We start from the raw sequence: 18,897 nt of genomic DNA, 5'->3' as shown, positions 1-18,897 counted from the left end.
GACATGATCTTTGCAAACAACTGGCATTGCAGGAAAAATTAAACAAAATGAAGGAATATATCCTGCGTAACTCGTACATGAAGCGCATCTAACTGTTCTTACCATAGCTACGTAGCTGCTGTAATAATAAACACGCAGAGTACATTAATAATGTAGCATATTTGAAATGGCAGCAAGTGCAAGGAACTCAAGCATCAGTTAATGATATATATAGATCACTATTTCCCAACACTCTACATGGGGCAAAGCGACGCAATGACAAAATGTGTCTACAAGAGCGAATCCATTGAAATAATACTAATGAGTAAATTTCATCCATACTCAAATGAAAATACTTATTTCAGTAATAAATAATAATTAAATTAGCCGTGTAAGATAAATACAATTCAACCGGTTAAAGAGGTCACAAATTAAATTGTGCCCGTAGGAGCAATATAGTTGTCACAACAACAACAACACACATTCCTTTCGTATGCGGAAATTTTTACGTATATGAACTAACACTGAAGGAGTCCAATGAGTGCTCAACTAAACCAGGTTGAACTGCAAAACGACCAAATACTAAGATGAAGTGAAACGTGTTATTACAAAAATAACCAAATGCATTCACTACGGTGGCGAAAAGTAAGTTACTGACACTACGGCCTTATGCTCAGTTCCAATTACGCATGGTTAAATCACAAAATTCCCAGTCAGTTAATGAAAATATGTCGGATAAATGGAACTAATTGACATCTTCCTGTGGCTTTTTTGAAAGCACAGTGCACGAGACATTGCACGTATTCGGTCAACAACGATCATAACAATCCAATGTGAAGTCTGAAAGCTCAATAATGAAAAATGTATAACTGTATATGCATTAAATGTAATTTCGTCTAATGTACGATAAAATGCTCAATTACTTCCATAGTACGATGAAGAAATTTTCTCAACGAACAAACTATTATCACTGCTTATTGGCTTGTCACTAGACCAGCTAATGAAGCGACGTGTTTTAAGCTAAATTCGTGTTTTAAATTTTGGAAATCCAGCTAAAAATGTAGCATTCACATTACTTAACTTACAGATGAGCAGTACACAGTGACAAATAGAAGTACAAGGGAACAAGGAACCTTTAAACAAGGCCAACAATGTTTCTACTAAAGTAGGTAATTTAACACTCCGAATCGTCAGCAAAGAACTGGTCATGGTTTTCCAGCATCAACATTACGAAGGTGTTGATGGGTCCCATAGCAACAAGTGATGCGACCTAAAAAGTACAGGCAGTTTATAAAATCTTGTTCGCTTTCCATCCGCTCCCACGGTTATTATGTTTTTTTCGTTGGTGAATGTGTGCGGTTAATATTTTCGTGTGATTTGATGTACCGTGGCTTACCCTGAATTTTAAATCACTGAGCAACGCAAACGTTTGCCCAGCCTTGTGAATTCAGTTAAAACCAATGTCCGGGTATACATTTCAACTTGTTTCATACGGAAGAATAATTATTCTTATGCAATTACCTGATCTGTAGACCATGCCAGATTGGGCCCAAAAACAACAGCGAGATTTTGAAATGTCATTTTATTGACATCCGAATGACTTGCCACAGTGTTTAAAAAGTTCATTAGAAACTTGAGAGTGATAAAGTTCTCGCGTGGCAACTTTTGCAGCCAAGTGCCCATAACACGAGGCCTTGTTTCAGCGTCTATACCTGCAAAAAAGGCAGAATTTCGAGAAATTCAAACCAAAAAGAAAACGAGAATACTCTAATTCTTTTCAGAAATCTGACACAAATTCATAATAATTTGCGATTGTTTTAGCACCATTTGTAAAAAGGCATTGTTTGGCTGCTGGCAATAACACAAGTATCCTTTTGTCTTGCCATGTCTTACATATATGCAGAAGGTCCGTCTTTCATGAACCAATAAACTATATAGTGTACCAGTGAAGACAATAAAACACCAAAAGAACTTACGCGTGATATTAAGGATGAATTCGTAAAGATCATACGTAAGCAAAGGTTCAGGAAGCTTTCTTAAAAAGGATTTTAAAACAACCGCTGCCAAGTGGGGGTCATCGAATACAACCTATACAAATGGATAAAGCGTAACAATTGCCATGCATCTGGCAAAGATTTGCCGTGGTGTTTACTAATCGACAGAAAACTCACGGGTTTTCCCTCATTGTAAAGACTTTGAATTTCTTTAATGGCAAGAGCAGAAGGCGACCTCCGAAACAGGCCTTCAGTGTCTAATCCTAAAATTAAAGGTCATGCGATGTTGAGTTAATTAGACAAAGCCCTCGCTGTACATTACGTGCATAACATAAAATCTCCGTATATTTATCAGCAATTTAAGACAAAGACGTGTAATTTATTCTGAGTATTTTTAATGAAAAAAAAACATACCGTGTTCCTTTAAGTAAGCTACGGTCTCCTGCATTACTTTTGGCACCACATAACCAGGATTGTTTTCTGACAAACTTCATGCAAAAATTTTAAATTGAAAAAACACCTTTTCCAATAAAAGTTTCACCATATTTAATGGCATATACTGTACCTAACTAAGCTAAATTAAGTTGTTACATGTCATGGAATGACAAATTTCGTTTTTCAAGACCCGATTGTGACCCCAACCAAAACAGCAGCAAAACCCTCACATGACGTAAGACAACATACCATTGAAGCGAAACCCCGAACTGTTGCGTAGGTAGAGGCTGAACTGGATGCGCACTGTCTGAAGCATCTCTAGGTCTACTTTCGTTTGAATTCCGCTTGGTCAACTCGGCATCATGCCTGAATATTTAAGGCAGGTTAGTTAAGTGCGTTTGATGATGTAACTTGGTGACGGGCGGCTGATGCAAAAACATCAAGAAACGTTAATCAGCCTTCACATTCCCCGCCTTTACACTTTCCCTGACTGGTTTCGAAAAGATGGTGAACTGTGAATTATTGATAGTGACGTAAAGATTAGATACTACTTTAAAGTGAGCGTTAAACTGAGTCGTTGACATTATCGATATGAATGCATTCAACTTACGTTATAACTTCACGTGGAATAGGGAGCTGATTTAGTGGCACCTCACCAGCCATCTCGTGAAGATAATTGACATATTTGATTTTTCGACCAAATTTCGCGCTGATTAACGGTTTGAAAACGTTCATCAAAATACGAATGAAAGTAGTCGGATGAACGAGGTAAAGAGACTTGAGATTTTTCTTGTACCTTAAACATAAAATTTAGACATAACAGTGATACAACGTCTGGTCCGCTACAGGGTAAAACGAAAGAACTCCAAACAACATATTGTGGAAAAGAGGAACACCAACGCCCAATATTAACTTCTGTTAAGGCAGAAATAAAAAATAGTAGCTCGAATGTTGTGCAACGTACATATATAAACTTTGCATCAAAGTTTAAGTGATCTTACAGAAAGGATCATACACGATTGTTCAATATCAAACTCGCTTCATAATTGAATGGGAACCGTTATAACAATAGAAAGAACTGGGCACAAAACCTCAGGACTTTTCTAAGTTTCCATCCCGGCAGAGCTATCCAATTTTCGAGGGGTGACATTATAACCGAATAACCATGTAGCTAGCTACTAAGTCAAAAATAGGAGAGACGACAGATGACAAAAGTTATGCGAGTAAAGCCAATCGGCTAGGAATCCCATGTCAGTTCAACTTGACTAAGTATATTTTGACCAGTGCGGGACAGTGGGTTGGGCTGACTGGGTAAACCAGAGTCTAATTTACCGATGATCCCGAGCAAGAGTTTCATGGTAGTTTGGATGAATTATACGGGGACTAATAAGGACAACAAACATTACTCAGTACCCACGCGAATGAATAACACACTCTGTGTATGGAAAAACAGTAATTGCTACTGTACATGAAAACAATGAGGGCTTACACACTAAGCAAATTGCAAAACAGTACATGAAGAGATATCGATACCATAATCACTTCCGTATAGTCACTCAGTTTAATAACATGAAAGACACACTATTACAGACGTACTTTCTGTCGAATTCCCTATATGCTTCCCGCAGCCAAGCAAACGAAGGCTTGTTACCGCTGTTCAGGCCATAGTGAAGATATATTAGACTGTAGTCTGATTCGACGTACTTGTCCAAGGTGAACTTGAGATACCTGAAACAAAATTACTGTTTGAAATAATTTAAACATAACCAAATGCATTTGCAATAAATAATAGCCGAAACAAATTGTAAAACTAAGGTTCTTCTTCAATTTTAACTTTAACAATTCTTCCGAGTTACGTTCAAAAGGGAAGACGAAGTGTAAATGGTAACCTCAAAAACTTTTTTTGATCCAGTTGCTTGTTTGATGGAAGTCTGCAAGCGCTGACAACGATTACTGGCCTACCAGTTGAATCGACACCAGATACCTGGATATGACAAAATATGGCTGTAACTGATAAATCCCAATACTTTTCCATCTGTTACCAACTGCTATTGAACTAGCAGAGCGTTTTGAAACGAATTTAAACAGACGTTTCATGGTCAATTTTCCCTTGATAATTTCTTGGGAAGATGGTAAACAAAGTGCAATACAAAATTGGGGTAAGCGACATTACTTCATTTTTCACATGCATTTAACAAGTACAACTTGTGTGTCTATTACTACACCCGTCTAGACCAACCTCGATGATGCCATATTTGGACACATCAGCAAATTCTGCGGCCGCTTGTGCCTGGCTGTCGTACCAAGCACCCTTGGCGGAAGCTTCATTTCTTCCGTGAGCGCCGGTTGACTGGTTCTCACCTGCATCGTATTGAACCTCTGAAGAAAAAATCAATTTATTTCAATTCTGTTAATCTAGCACTTGTCTATTTGTCAACACAATAGATATTTTGGGTTCATAGGATTACAAACAAGGTTTCGTAAGATAAATCAGTCAAAACCCCAAATATGTAATAAGTCAAAGCTCTTAAGCGTATTGTAATTCCAATGATACCTGACATAAGGAAAATATTGTAATAAAGAAACAATTTTTCCTTTGTATGTATAGCAATACCATAGTCCCTAACACGGAACAATATCCAAGTACATATACTGTATTAAAATATTACCGTATGGTATAACCGTAGCCGAATGCTTTCCACAAAAACAGCCCATTGTGTTGTTTCATCACGGCAGAAAAAACATACTGTACTACAGCATAAAACAGAAGAATCTGATAGGCCAATGGCTACGCACTTCGGTAAATTCAGAGTTGTTTACCGGGCAATAAAGCCTAAACGTGTTTTTTTACAAGCTTGTGACTAAATATAAAGTATTTCGTGCAGACTACGTTCACTAGTAGGATTCCAGATCTATAAGCTCGGTATAACAAGCTTCTGGAATTAACTTCGCACACGGACACTGCAAAAGACTTCAGACGAGACTATCGAAGAGCGGAGTATTGTATTGAAAGTAAATAAGACTACATGAAAAAAAAACTAACCTGATACTAAGGTACAAAAAAACCTAAGTTGAAATTTGGCAAACCTGGGTCTTCCTCTATCGACCTTTCTTTTTCCTAAGCTAGTACTACATCTAGCATACACGGAGATAAGCGTTACTATCGACTCAAACCTCTGTAACTTTTAAACAAAGCTTTCATTGAAATATACAAGATAAATACAATCATCCGCACACGGCAATTATATTATACAATTATCCACCGATAATACATTGTACTAATCACTTATCTTGCCGAGTTTTTCTAAATTCCCTGGAGCAATTCAATATTTTGCGCTTTGATGAAAAAGTCTAGGTTCGGTAAATATAAACCAACGACGATCAACGACGATATTTATTTTGAGTAAATCATTTCACCCGAGTGTTGGTCTGAGGAAGTTTATACGTCATACGACATACATAATTACGTTTACACGATGATTATCCTCCACCCAAGCATAGCGATTTTTTTAACAAAAACAGTGCAAGTATACGGCTCACTAAAACGCAATATGAACGAAGTACAGATTGACAAAACCTCAGAACGACGTCCATGCCTATGCGTGAAAATTTTTCAAGTCTTTGGACTAATTTAATAAATGTCGTAGATCAACCGACCCTACATAACACGCCTTGAATAAAATGCTATAATTCGGTTATTGTGGTGTTTTGATACATCTCGGGAGCATAGTAATCGGCGTTGCCCACAAGTTTTTCTTTAAGAGGTTAATACGGGCACTAACAGCAGTAACTCGGCTTTGAAATTTCTGTTTTGTAACCTGCTAAACCGCGTCTTGTCACATCGTTATTACGCTGGCTGAAGATCTTTTTGCATACAAAAGGTAAAAATTGGCAACTTTTACATTACTTTGGAAGCTTTCTTCGCCCTAGTTACCCTGAAAGAAATACTTACTAAAACGACTTGCAGATGAATGCATGTTCTGCACGGTTGATCAGCACGTTACACGCCTCTTTTGTATTTACTTCTCTACTTACCGGGCGTTGTATTATTTATGGCACTTCAAACTGACACGAAATACCTGTAAGTGTAGGAGTAGCTGCTAAACGTGACCGTCATGTCGAAATACACGCCGGCGGCTAAAATATGTAACACTAAGCAAAACACGCCTTATGATAATAGTCCATAACGCCCTCATGACGTTGTTGCAACAAACATTTACTACCAGTTTGAACAGTGACCTTAATAGTAACAAACATTTAGCAAACAAATCTCGACAAAAATTACAGCTTTTTGGCGCGGTAAAACGCTTGGCGTCTTCGTTGCTAACAACAGCTACTCTCCATTGAGTGCGCTAACATACTGTGAATAAAATTTGCTCAAGATATCTGGTTGATCATTAAGCGTAACCTGAAACTTCAATTGTTCTGGATCAATACCCATCACAATAAAACCATGCACACGCTGAATCCGCTGTTTACATTTGAGTAGTCCAGAAATCGAGGAGTAAGTCATAACAGAGGCATATACAGCTCAACAGTTTAATGCTGCGTTGATAATAATTATACAACAAAATTGGAAGCAATATAAAAACAGCTTATTAAATGCCACAAAGTTGTGTTAATTTACCAACAACTAAGTTCTGCATTTCTTTAAATTTATATACTCAGAACCTAACTAATTCTAGAAACAGGCTGTTTTAGTCGTCTAAACAAAGCATAGTGTATCAAATCAAATACAAGGCACAACTGGTGAAATACTGAAAATTATTTCTGCCAGTCATCAGTAATTTAAAGTCATAGAGTAGTTGGTATAAAAGAATACATTTTAATAATGAGGCACAGTTGAAAATGATAAAATCATCTTGTCCATGTAACTACTGGACAGTATGATATTACATCTTTTCTTGCCTAATATTCAAGCAACTACAAATAGTAGAAAATTGCAAAATAATAAAAAATTAATGGTAGTTCACAAGGTTTTTTTAAGCTTCATACAATCAACTAAACTAAAGTTCAACTACTGCTATAAAAATATACTGTTAAACTCAGTGGTGTTCAACCATAGTGTGAACTATTATCTACCTAGCTCATCTCTCACAGCAACATGTTTTTTTCGGAACAAGACATATGTAACCATTCATCCGTAATTTCAAGTCTAGACACAATACGTCACTACTCCAAATACCATAAAATACAGTGCCCAATCCTATCTTAATACCAGTATCTTATGAACAAATATTTTTTTAAAAAGATTATCTGTACAAACAAAAAGTATAACAATAAAAAAATGAAATATTGCAAAAATTTCACTAGATACCATTCCAAACCATAAATTTTCAGTAACATAATATCTAAACTGTTGTAATTTGTTCCAGTAAATCTGACTTTGATTGAAAACCTATAATAATCATGCTTTTTACAAGTGACCACAGTTTAAGACAAGCTGTATTATTGATCTTTGATTTGTAACTTTGAATAACTCAGCAACAACTCAACTGGTCTGGTGAAATTGTTGTCCAATCTCAAAATCATGTTGACTTGAAATTTGAGATAAACCAAACTACCAAAGTGTCCGTTCCAGAAGTGGAGGCGATCTCACAAAGTGTGATATTTACTACAAAATCATACCAAAGTGTCCACAGCCATAGCACAGCAGATATGAATAGGTTTTGAAGTTTAATTGATGCAAATGGTGGATTGTAATACAGAGTAAACCAAAAGCAACTTTATTTTCATCTACTTTCATTCTTGTCCTAGTTGATAGGCCTCAAAACTGGCTAACTCTGTTAGTGATCAATAATAATATACCAGACACAAAACCCAACTTGGTGTTTATTGTGTTTGAATCCATGAGCTATTGTAGTGTATTGTTTATTTTTAGCCATTAACTGTGGGGAGCAAAAGTTAGGATGCTAACCATTGTAGTTATAGCACAATAAAACACATGCTCATGAACAATTAACAAGTAAGAAAAAGTGGCAAAGCCCAAGGGCTTAAAACATACAAGATAGCAATAATAGAATTGTGCTGTAAGATGGTAGGTTAGCATGGCCAACAAACCCACAAACTTGCTATATTTGGTTTCTCACAAATTCAATCTTTTTCCTTATGGCACATGCAAGCTGTACAAATCAAACTACTTCAAATTGAACAAAACAACTAAAATGAGTGACTTTTATCTTGTGACACTCAGATTTAGCAGGTATTTTTTATCTTCACAATTGATTATTTTCAGTTTCTTTGCTGTCAATTCAGTACTACTATATAAGGTTACTGCAAAGAAGTATTTTGTTCGAGAATTTTTTTTATTCAAGGTAAATACGAGGGATGGCAATTTATCTAGGAGTCAATTTAAAAAAATCAAAACTACCTGGGAACCAGAAAATTTGCAATGAAAACAATAATTTATGTTGGAGGTGTGGTTTTATATCAAGAATAGAATATCATTGCACTGAAATATGCTTTGGCCGAAACATCACTGGATGCTACCTGGATAATTCAAAGGAGTAAATTTTCATATCTTTTCTATTTTAAAATAATGTCAATATCTTCTTGGTCTTATTTTATCCCTTGAAAGTTAATCTATTTCAGATATGTGGGGAAATAAATAAATGTTGGTAATTGGTACACGGCTAATAATGTAATATCAGAAATGAAGATCATACTCGCATATCGTATTTGGCATACAGCGTATTTTCGAGGCGGCTATCTAACAGATTATGATTGTTTTTAACATCCGGCTTGTACTTGTAGTATTAAACAAATAGTATTCTTTAAAAGAACATCAATAAGGGTAACCTTAAAATGTATGTTTTTATTTAAAAACAAATAACTGTAATTCCTGCTTTTAACTTAGTTATGAACAATGCGTTCCACAAGTCAAGTCAATAAAGTCTACTGCCTCTAAAGAAATTTTTCTTTGATAAATGAGACATATAGCCTATATACCATAAGTTATGACACTCTTTTCAGTTGCTAGGAACACATTCTCTGGAGATTGACATGCAAAAAGGCAGTCAGAATTTTTACAATAAACCAAAATTTGTCAATATTTTCATTACTATTTAAATTTTTATGCAAATAGCAAACATGCTTTTCAATGCACATTAAAGTTTGGCAAACCAGAATATCCACCACAATTGAATAAAATATCAACTTGCAAAAACAGGAAAACTGTTTTTGTTACTCAATTAAAACAATTCATGAACAAATTAAGCAACACAAAAAATATTTCGGTTAAAAAATATCAAAGTTTAATAAAATAAAGTCAAAGAAATTTATTTAGGTAATTAATTTATTTGCATAGGTCAAAATAAAAATGGCCCTAAACTGGACAAAGAGCTGGGCATGTCCTGTACATTTAGCGTAATAATGCTTTTAAAGTCACGTTTTATAGGCTAAAAATATCAAATGGTATTGATATTTTGGTATTGGTATTGATACAGTATGATATTATAATATTTAGCCTTGGACTAAGGAAAGTCTTTGCATGACTTTTACTCAGCGATGAATTCTCATCGCTCGAGCCACGATTACTGAGCTAGCTGCTGTGCAAGTTTCAACTGACACACATATTTTTTATTAATTTTTTATACTGTATTGCCTGGAGTTGAAACCATTCACCAGTAAATGGGCAAGCACCTATGTGGGAACTGTGACAGCTGCACACACTTAGCTGCAATCGATGGGTTATGTATTGTCGTTAAAAAATGAATTTTCACCTCCTCTAATTTCATTTTCCAGTTGATTAGCCATTTTCTGATCTTCTTCATCTTGAGTTAAAAATTCCAATTTTGTAGATGGTAACATCGGTTGATTATCACCTGCTAAGTCAACTAGAATACCTTCAGCTGGAGCACTTGGTGATGCCATATTTTTTTGCCAGATGACAGCCTACCACATGGATGTTACAGTTTAATCAGCTAAAAACAGGCAAAACTCAAAGTCAAAGGTTTGTTGATCGTACTTATAATTGCAAGTGGCACATTGGTTACACGTATTACGTATGTTAAGTCTTTGCAAACACGATTTATGATCGAAAACTGCCCTAGCTGAAGTGAATTAAGTCTATTTGTCATCGTATAGAAAAAGTCTGTAAAAAATTTCGTTGATATAACAAGCGACAGACTTCATATTGAACGTCTATACTCTATAACAATAAAAAAGTGTGTAGCTAAACTAAATCAAGTTTGTCACCGTATAAAAAAAGTCCGTGAACAAATTCGACGATATAATAAGCGCTTGACTTCATATCTAACGTGTTTGCCTAAGGTCCACAGCTGGAAAAACTCATTTCATATTTAGCCGTCTTATACCTATTTTACAGAATCCGAAAAAGTTCGTAAAAATCCGTACGGTTTCCGTCTTTTACCCCTTCCCCGTACTTCCCAGTCGGGTATACACAGGGTTGCCATCGGTCTGGACTCAAAAATAAGGACGAACAAGAAGTATACTACTTTAAGCAGTGCACAGCAGGAGAAGGCAATCAATGTTCCAAAAATGAGAAAACGAGATAACCTACTATTTGCATGTTCTCAATTTTTGTATCTCTTTGGTACAAACTGGTATACTAAAGGTGTCAAAATGCCCAAAATACGAACCTCTGTGCTAAAAATAAGACAAAAATAAGGACGCAAGTGAAAATATGGACATTTCTTAGAAAAAAGGACAAAAATATTTTCTAAGACATTGACCTTCAAAATAAGGACAAAACTTAGAAATAAGAACTGTATGGCAGCCTTAGGTATACATGTCGCAAACCGATACAGACGTAATGTCCGTAAGACTGCTCATACATGTTTAAACCTCTTTGCGCTGAGTCATGAGGAATTTTTACGTCACAATGCCCGGAACAAATTTGGCATGAAACTGGTCCTGCATGGAATATTTAATTTTATAATTACGCCAGCGATCTCCAGCGTGGCGTCACAAAAAAAAACAAGCATACAAAAATTGCAAGTGCAAGCCAACGTCTTTGCAATTACACCCCAATCGTCTACTTTCCGCCCATTAAAATGGTCCAGAGTACGGGAATTTTTTCCCATTCCAATGGTTGAAAGTTTATGCCTTTCTTACCCTAGAGTAAGATATATGCCTTTGGAATGGGGAGAATTTTACTTCGGCACAAGTATGGTTTGTGAACCCTATTCGTCTATTTTTCCGCCCATTAAAATGGACCTGCTTTCAGCAATGGGGTTTCCCACAAACCATATTTCTGCCGAAGTAAACATCTCCCCATTCCAAATGCATATATCTTACTCTAGGGTAAGAAAGGCATACTTTCTGCCATTCGTATGGGAAAATATTACCGCATTTTTACCCATTTTAATGGGCGGAAGGCAGACGAATCGGGTGGCAATTGCGGCAATCGGCTTCATTCATTAAATTAGGAGTTAGGCTAGGGCAGCGCCTGATTTACATGGTGAAGAGCAATGGTGCCTCGCATTGGTGAGGGTCCTTTCATTAATAAAACTATTATTTAAACGCATATGTGCCAAGTTTAGCTTTATTAACTCCAACACCTTTTTGGAGGTCTTGTGATAATTTTATGAATTAATGTAATATAAGATTGTGTACGACATAGAATTCTCATCTATCGAATCAGCGAAGCATAACACTGCGTGACGTAATCGATTGCTTCCCTGTTATTGTACGTGCAGTACGAGTTATCTCTTACCAGTCTCTTCTTGCTATTACGTTCAACGCCGCAACATGTCTGTGATAATTATATGAATTAATGTAATATAAGATTGTGTACGACATAGAATTCTCGTCTAGCGAATCAGCGAAGCATAACACTGCGTGACGTAATCGATTGCTTCCCTGTTACTGTGCGTGCATTACGAGTTATCACTTATCAGTCGTATGTTCAACGCCGCAACATGTCTGTATGCTGTTGCTGTCACAATGTTCTTGTGATTTATTCTTGTGATTTATACAATGTATTTGTTCTTTCTTGATTTATTCGTTCAATGAAGCTTCAATATAATCAGATTATACAGTTGTCATTCCCGTGTTATTATTGCTGAAGTCTATCAAAGTTCACTGTTAAGATATACACAAGTAAACAGACTTTGTAGTGAAGTGGGTAAACCTTACAGGTTAAGGTACCATATACCACTTTTCATTACATGTCTTTATGCTGTTGCTGTCACAATGTTTTATCTTGATGTATTCGTTCAAAGAAGCTTCAATATAATCAGAATATACAGTTGTCAAGGTGTACAATTAATTCTAAGATCAAGAAAAGCATTACAACTGTTTATGGTGCAACGAGTTCGGTGAGAACTACGCTTTTCTTTTATCGAGGAACCTATGAACAATTAAATTTGAGGTTGAGAAAAGTCTAGTGATCTCAGACTACAAGTTTCGAAGATATGTCTTATCTACAACCTATGCAACACTCATTGGATCCAGCCGACAGACATCTCGACAACGTGGTTTTCGCTCATATCAACCTCAACGACGGTGACGATGAATCGCCTGGACTACAACCACCTTTGGAAGCAACAATGACCGACGAACAAAGCACGCTGAACCATCCACTAGACGAGGCAGGCCAGTGAAAACACTTTGTCGGTATTTGGACATTCAGTAATGATTTTTTGTTTGTTTATTCTCTATATATCATAGCGTATTGTTTATTTTGCTGTATGTTTTGGTCAAGCCTATAAAGCATAACTTGAGTCTTATGCCTAGGATATTGTCCATTTGTATCGCTGTCAAATTGTCAACACCTCTCAAGGGTTTAAAAGGACCTGTGGTAGGAATCTCTGACAATATGATATTACGTTTATAATAGCGTTATTGTGTAGATTACGCTTAATTGTTGGTGGCTTAATTGCCATACTCTCTAAACGGTTAAACCATGCCGTAGAGAAATATTTCTTTGTGTTATTTTTTCATGCTTTAAACGTAGCAGTTGTTTACGGAAATCAGCATCACGAAACGTGAGATGAAAAATTTGCTGACGATTTCCACATTTTGCAAACCTGCTCAAAGAAGCCGCAGCATGATGTGTCAAATGACATCCTGTTCTCTGTTTTCTATTTAAAGTCGTGACATAAATGTCATCAAAAAAAAAAACATACATGTAACCACCTTATTACTAATGTATTGCCAATATGAATTATATTGTAACTATGTTTTAACGTTTGTTGTCTTTGATCTATACTTAACGTGTTTTATTGACTTTTGTTTTCAACACTTTTGTTTTAATTATTGCTTATCGGGAATTTTTTTTTATCATAATCATAAAATTCCTTTTGTTTCACTAAAGAAATTTTCTTGCGGAAGGTTATGTGATAATATTATGAATTAATGTAATATAAGATTGTGTACGACATAGAATTCTCATCTATCGAATCAGCGAAGCATAACACTGCGTGACGTAATCGATTGCTTCCCTGTTATTGTACGTGCAGTACGAGTTATCTCTTACCAGTCTCTTCTTGCTATTACGTTCAACGCCGCAACATGTCTTTATGCTGTTGCTGTCACAATGTTTTATCTTGATGTATTCGTTCAAAGAAGCTTCAATATAATCAGAATATACAGTTGTTGACGTGAACAATTAATTCTAAGATTAAGAAAAGCAGACAACGACCTTGAGGCTCATTTACATCGAGGACATTAAACAATTCAACAGACAAACGTTGTAGTGATTTGGTCGCCCTTACAGGTTAAGGAACGATAAACAACCATTTCATTACAGTCTAATTAGAATAGCCAGCTGCTGTTATTGTTCAATCGATAAAGAATTACGCAACTAGCCTATAGTTAAAATAACAGCGTTAAAGTGAAAATATTAAAATACCGATAATTATAATCACTGTGATAGTAGGTTACGTTATCTTGCAAAACTGTGTATAATTAGCATGCAGCGGCGTATTTAGGGCTTAGACTACGGTAGGCCTAGGCTATATGTAGCCTATGTCATGCGCAGTTGATACCTTACACATTTTGCGCCGCATCTTATATATATATATACGGTCAGCGGTCATTAACCAAGATTTATAATCTACTGTAAGTAGTATTTTTATAGTTTACCATGAAGAGACCCTTTTGACAAATGAGGGTAGCCTATCTTTATTTACTTATTAAATTATCTGATTCCGTTGTTGCGTGCGGTTAGAATACTCTAACCTTTTGCCGGCCAAAAGGATTTAATATTACAACAGAAATAGTTTACAAGACAAGGTTTTATTGTAGGTGCTGTTTACTGCTGTACATTTTCTCTGTAATACAATACGAATAACCAAGAACATAAGCAATACTACGGCTTATAAGATGTCTATTGAGTTGCAATCATCATGACTAGATTAGACAACTCATCTGTTGATTTCGATGATTCACTCGGCTAACCAGCTATAGTCGCTGGAAGAAGTGTGAGTTTATATAACCTGAAGGTGATAGGAGTTAAAATGTTCAACATAAAAAACGCTGCGAGTTGTAGCAGGTACAACGGACAAAACAATATTCAGACAATGGGAGATTCATATAGTGAAACATGGATACACATTGAGACATGGATAAATAAACAGTGTTAAGATTAAGAATAGGGCATTTCCAATAAAGATGTCTTATCACAATAGATTCTAGAAAACAAGCTGGGAACGTACTAAAAGGGGTGTTCACAAGAAGTGATTTACAATTTTAAAAAGCAGATTCTACAGTCTATCTTTGTATTCACATAATCATAATTGAATGGGCTACCTAGTTTTATTTTTCAAGAAGAGCTCGTCGTTAAGTTAATCAACTGTTGAGCTTGTGGCCGTCTCAATTGTTGTGAGATGAATATGCCCGAAATGAGGGAGCTTATATCTTACTCCACTTGTGGTTGAAGATTGCGAATACATCTGAGCATTGCACGTGCTCAACAGGACGGCCAACAGATAAAAAACTAATAAAACTTTATTGGCACAACCAAACGTCGTGAACTCAGTCGAACTGATAATTAATTAATCGTACTTTAAAAACGCAACGCTTATAAAGGGAGGTAGTCAACAAAAGAACTTGAAAACGAAAACTTAAATGTAAAATTTTCCAATGAGGTGACCTGGCAGCCACAAGCTTAACCATATAGAATCGTTTCGATTCTGGTTTAGCAAGCATGACAGATCTTACTGACAATAAAGGTTATATTATATAATGTTTGTTCTCTTTTGGATTAATTGAAAAATGTTTTCATATAGAGTAGGCTATACCGCTAAAAGCCTACTTGTAGCCTATATGTCATGTGCTAACACGCTGGCAAGCAGCCGTTGTTCATTCTTTCAAATATAGAGCGTTATAAGCCCTACTGCTAGGAAACGAAAACAAAGAAATATGCACTTAAACCATTTAGTCATGGTGGCGTTCCTTACTTTTTATTAACTGATGTTGGTGTTTTTCCTGACTATATATATATCGTTGTAGATCAGGCCTGATCGATCCATTCAATACGGTATTTTCCATACTTTATTTTCGTTGGTAACTTTCCTTCCTTTTACACGTAGTGGCAAACGAGGCAATTGGAGCTGACCACGATTGTCACGATAATATTGATCAGCAAACTGTGCACAATTTCAAAACATAAATTTAAACAACGACATCATTTTAAATAAACTATTACTAGGTAATGTATAAAAGCATTTTTCAAACTAAGAAGTTATAGCACCTCTTCAACAGAGTTTTCATAAGAAATGTAGATTTAAGTTATATTTTGGCTGATGGCGTAAAATTTTACATATAAAGTAAGTAAAATCCAAAACAAAAGTTTTTAATTTTATGATAATACATATAAAGTTTTCTTACCTGTTGTAACACCCATTTTGGTAAACCGTAATCTTTAGTAAATGCTTTACTATTTCGAGCATTTGTTTTTTCCCTAATTTTTGCGGAAATTGTTTTTTCAATGTCGTTTTCTTTTTGAGAATGAAAAACAAAGTTGTGTGGTACTTTTTCGACAACTGTTTGTCTGTTATATCTTTCCCTATTTGAATGTCTTCTAACTTCAAGCAACGGGTTGCCAATTTTCAGAGTGCCTAGGGACTCTTTACCTGCGATGATGTAATAGGCTATTTACCATACCCTGTTTTAGGCTTGACTGCAAAAATAATTTTTCTGCAACTATTGACAAACGCATAACTATATAAAATAAACTAATTGCACACAAGTGAATTGAATTTTCTTGCCTGAAATCCAAGTCCAGTCTTCGGTAAATTTTGTGTTGCCCGACATTGAGAGCACAAAATTTTTATCCAAATGGGCCATCTGTCGCCGATTTCGTTTTGAAATATCGTCTTCTATTTCATCAAAAGCTAAGGTTTCTTTTTCTTCGAAAACATAATTGAAAAATTATCGGTTCTATTTGGTTACAATTTTCTTTCCTATAACATCACATTTATCTGGTCTGTAACAAAAACAACTGCCTGTACGTGTACCTGATGCGAACCGGGAAGGAGTTATCTTACTGTCAGCAAAGCTTGGTGATGAAAAATGAAAAGAAGAAAGTTTCGACACAGAATACAAATCTGGTGTTGTAGTCAGCTTTTCTGGAGGATAAGAAGAAACGCTACGCGACCGACGTACTGAAATCAAAAGCTAATGTTTTGAAATACATATAAGTATAATGTGAAGGTTTTCACAAGCAAAAAAGAAAACTGCATCACGGACTTTTATTACCAGGTGTTCTACTTGAGTATGTTCGGTCCCTTATGGGCTTACTAACAGCTTTGAAAGGCTGGAAGTATACGTTACCACCATATCCTGGCCACGCCTGTCAACGAAATGTATGTAAGGTATAAGCATTAAACGTAACTAGGTTACACTACAACACCAAAAAAATGGATAATGGAAAAACTAAACGTAAACTTGTGAAAAAATTTACCTTTACTGGTTGCAATGGTAATGGCTTAGTTTGGTGGACAATGAGTGTTCTGTCAGGTCGGTGAAGATATGGAGGTTCGATAATAGGATTAAATTCCCGCTAAAATATGATTTAACTTAGCTGTTATACAGTAGAATTTGTTTCCTTAAAGTTAGGTTTTAATTGAGTTTCATCTTACACTTTAGGCATTTATTAGAAGTATCGGCTGTAGTTTTGTAATGTTATGGTAATTGGAGTAGAAATTAGTTTTTGATGATAGCGAATTCAATTACATAGTCTACTATTACCTAACTTACGCTCAGTAGAAAAGTATTACTTCCTTTAAATTTTATTTCTCTCTATACTAATATATTAGTAGGCTATAAAAAGACTTACTGCATCTGTCTGAGGAAGATCATGCACTCTGCCCATGGATGCTGTGCGAAGTGATGATGCGTTTATGGTGTTGGGCGGCGGGAAGTGGACCTTAATAGTTGTTTGTTTATAAAGCAGACTTATTTTTATACCAATTTTAGAATGATACCATGATCAGGTTAATTCAGAATGGGTAGAACAATTTCATCCAACAAACTAAGTTGAATTATTTTCTTTAAGGTTAACTCAACATTTTCTGTTTGGCTTATTTCATTTAGTAGTTGTCTTATTGATGAAATTTATATGTGGGTGCCTTCTAACAATATACCAACATGACGTAGCCCACAAGCAGAGTTTGTGAAAATAGAGGCAGGCTTATCTGAAAATTAATACTGAACATATCTATTCAATTTTGTTCGAACAGTTATACACATTGATGACTATGTTGTTTTCAATTAATACGTCACATATGGTCACACTAGCCTACCCTTGGGGTCATTTTCCAACCCACAATCTTGTGTCTAGCATCTATAACGTCCTGGTTGTCATCATCAATTGCGTCATTTTCACGCAAAGATGGCGAAGGGCTTGTACAAGGAGTGTTGGTATGTACAACTGTGTAGTCATCTTCGTTGGTCATGGTAGATTTGGTCGTCATAGACTTTGGCGTCTTCTTAATGAAGTGAATGTTTTCCGGACTAGGTTTCAAATTCTCGATGGCAGATAAACCTATGCAGGATCAAACATCTGATTTCTGCAAATCTAACGACTTATATAGCCTAACCTACCAAGAAATCTGTGCAACTGATGAATACCTTTTTGAATACTTGCAGCAATATTCACTTCTTGTACTTCCGGATCTTCTCCATGTTTGATGGTCATCACAGGTTGAAAAGACGTGTCACTACTTTCCTTTTTGTCAGATTTAGGTGTTGCCATGTTGATGTGATAACATAAATCTACTTATTACTGAACAAGAAATTGCGGTTTAAGAAATCGGACATGATGGTCATAGCTGCCAAAGCCTTTAAACTAATTAGAATCACCACATATAGACCTATTGCTAAGCTCTGTATGTTAAATTTTCTGCATGCTAAAATATTTAACTCTATAGTACCATGCTAAAATTTTCTGCAACAGTGCAGCAGACCTATATTGAAAATCTGTTTTAGAGCGATGTATCTTTCACAGTTTTAGGATGAGCGCTACCGTTATTGGTCTTACTAATGTTTCGTGTGAAATATTTTCGTATAGTACTGTATGTTT

The 18,897-nt window shown here is 35.7% G+C and overlaps 2 protein-coding genes across 4 annotated transcripts; both read right to left on the bottom strand.

Annotated features, from left to right (window-relative positions):
* Positions 1-140: 140 nt before the first annotated feature.
* On the bottom strand, positions 141-10,348 carry LOC143448493 (rho GTPase-activating protein 1-like). 2 transcript variants are annotated; one of them, XM_076948267.1, is made up of 11 exons: positions 10,130-10,348; positions 4,648-4,787; positions 4,298-4,392; positions 4,005-4,136; positions 3,019-3,204; positions 2,658-2,774; positions 2,388-2,461; positions 2,151-2,236; positions 1,956-2,067; positions 1,501-1,691; positions 141-1,249 (listed from the first exon to the last, which is right to left on the bottom strand). In XM_076948267.1, the coding sequence occupies exons 1-11, from the start codon at positions 10,278-10,280 to the stop codon at positions 1,154-1,156; spliced, it is 1,380 nt and encodes a 459-aa protein (XP_076804382.1). In that variant the 5' UTR covers positions 10,281-10,348; the 3' UTR covers positions 141-1,153. The 2 variants fall into 2 exon arrangements, with proteins under 2 accessions (XP_076804382.1, XP_076804391.1); XM_076948276.1 differs by lacking the exon at positions 10,130-10,348 and adding an exon at positions 5,078-8,096.
* Positions 10,349-14,593: 4,245 nt separating this feature from the next.
* On the bottom strand, positions 14,594-18,595 carry LOC143458778 (uncharacterized). 2 transcript variants are annotated; one of them, XM_076955641.1, is made up of 9 exons: positions 18,447-18,595; positions 18,119-18,360; positions 17,653-17,742; positions 17,278-17,376; positions 17,073-17,166; positions 16,832-16,978; positions 16,583-16,723; positions 16,203-16,447; positions 14,594-15,961 (listed from the first exon to the last, which is right to left on the bottom strand). In XM_076955641.1, exons 1-9 carry the CDS (start codon positions 18,568-18,570, stop codon positions 15,845-15,847), a joined length of 1,299 nt encoding a protein of 432 aa, XP_076811756.1. In that variant the 5' UTR covers positions 18,571-18,595; the 3' UTR covers positions 14,594-15,844. The 2 variants fall into 2 exon arrangements, with proteins under 2 accessions (XP_076811756.1, XP_076811766.1); XM_076955651.1 differs by having other exon boundaries at positions 16,583-16,717.
* Between the last annotated feature and the right edge of the window lie 302 nt (positions 18,596-18,897).

The sequence above is a fragment of the Clavelina lepadiformis genome, chromosome 1 (assembly GCF_947623445.1).
Source record: "Clavelina lepadiformis chromosome 1, kaClaLepa1.1, whole genome shotgun sequence".
NCBI lineage: Eukaryota > Metazoa > Chordata > Ascidiacea > Aplousobranchia > Clavelinidae > Clavelina > Clavelina lepadiformis.
Note: the sequence above shows the minus strand (reverse complement) of the source record. Positions and strands in the feature narration are given on the sequence as shown.

Bases quoted from the DNA above. Each gene is read 5' to 3' on its own strand.
- LOC143448493 (XM_076948267.1), bottom strand. From the start codon at position 10,280: ATGGCATCACCAAGTGCTCCAGCTGAAGGTATTCTAGTTGACTTAGCA. The intron at 4,137-4,297 runs GTTACCATTTAC...ATTTTGTTTCAG, and splicing joins GATCAAAAAAAGTTTTTGAG to GTATCTCAAGTTCACCTTGG. The intron at 2,068-2,150 runs GTGAGTTTTCTG...CCATTTGTATAG, and splicing joins TTTACAATGAGGGAAAACCC to GTTGTATTCGATGACCCCCA.
- LOC143458778 (XM_076955641.1), bottom strand. From the start codon at position 18,570: ATGGCAACACCTAAATCTGACAAAAAGGAAAGTAGTGACACGTCTTTT. The intron at 17,743-18,118 runs GTAGGCTAGTGT...ACAACTATTAAG, and splicing joins GTTGGAAAATGACCCCAAGG to GTCCACTTCCCGCCGCCCAA. The intron at 17,377-17,652 runs GTAAGTCTTTTT...ATCATATTTTAG, and splicing joins ATCTTCCTCAGACAGATGCA to CGGGAATTTAATCCTATTAT.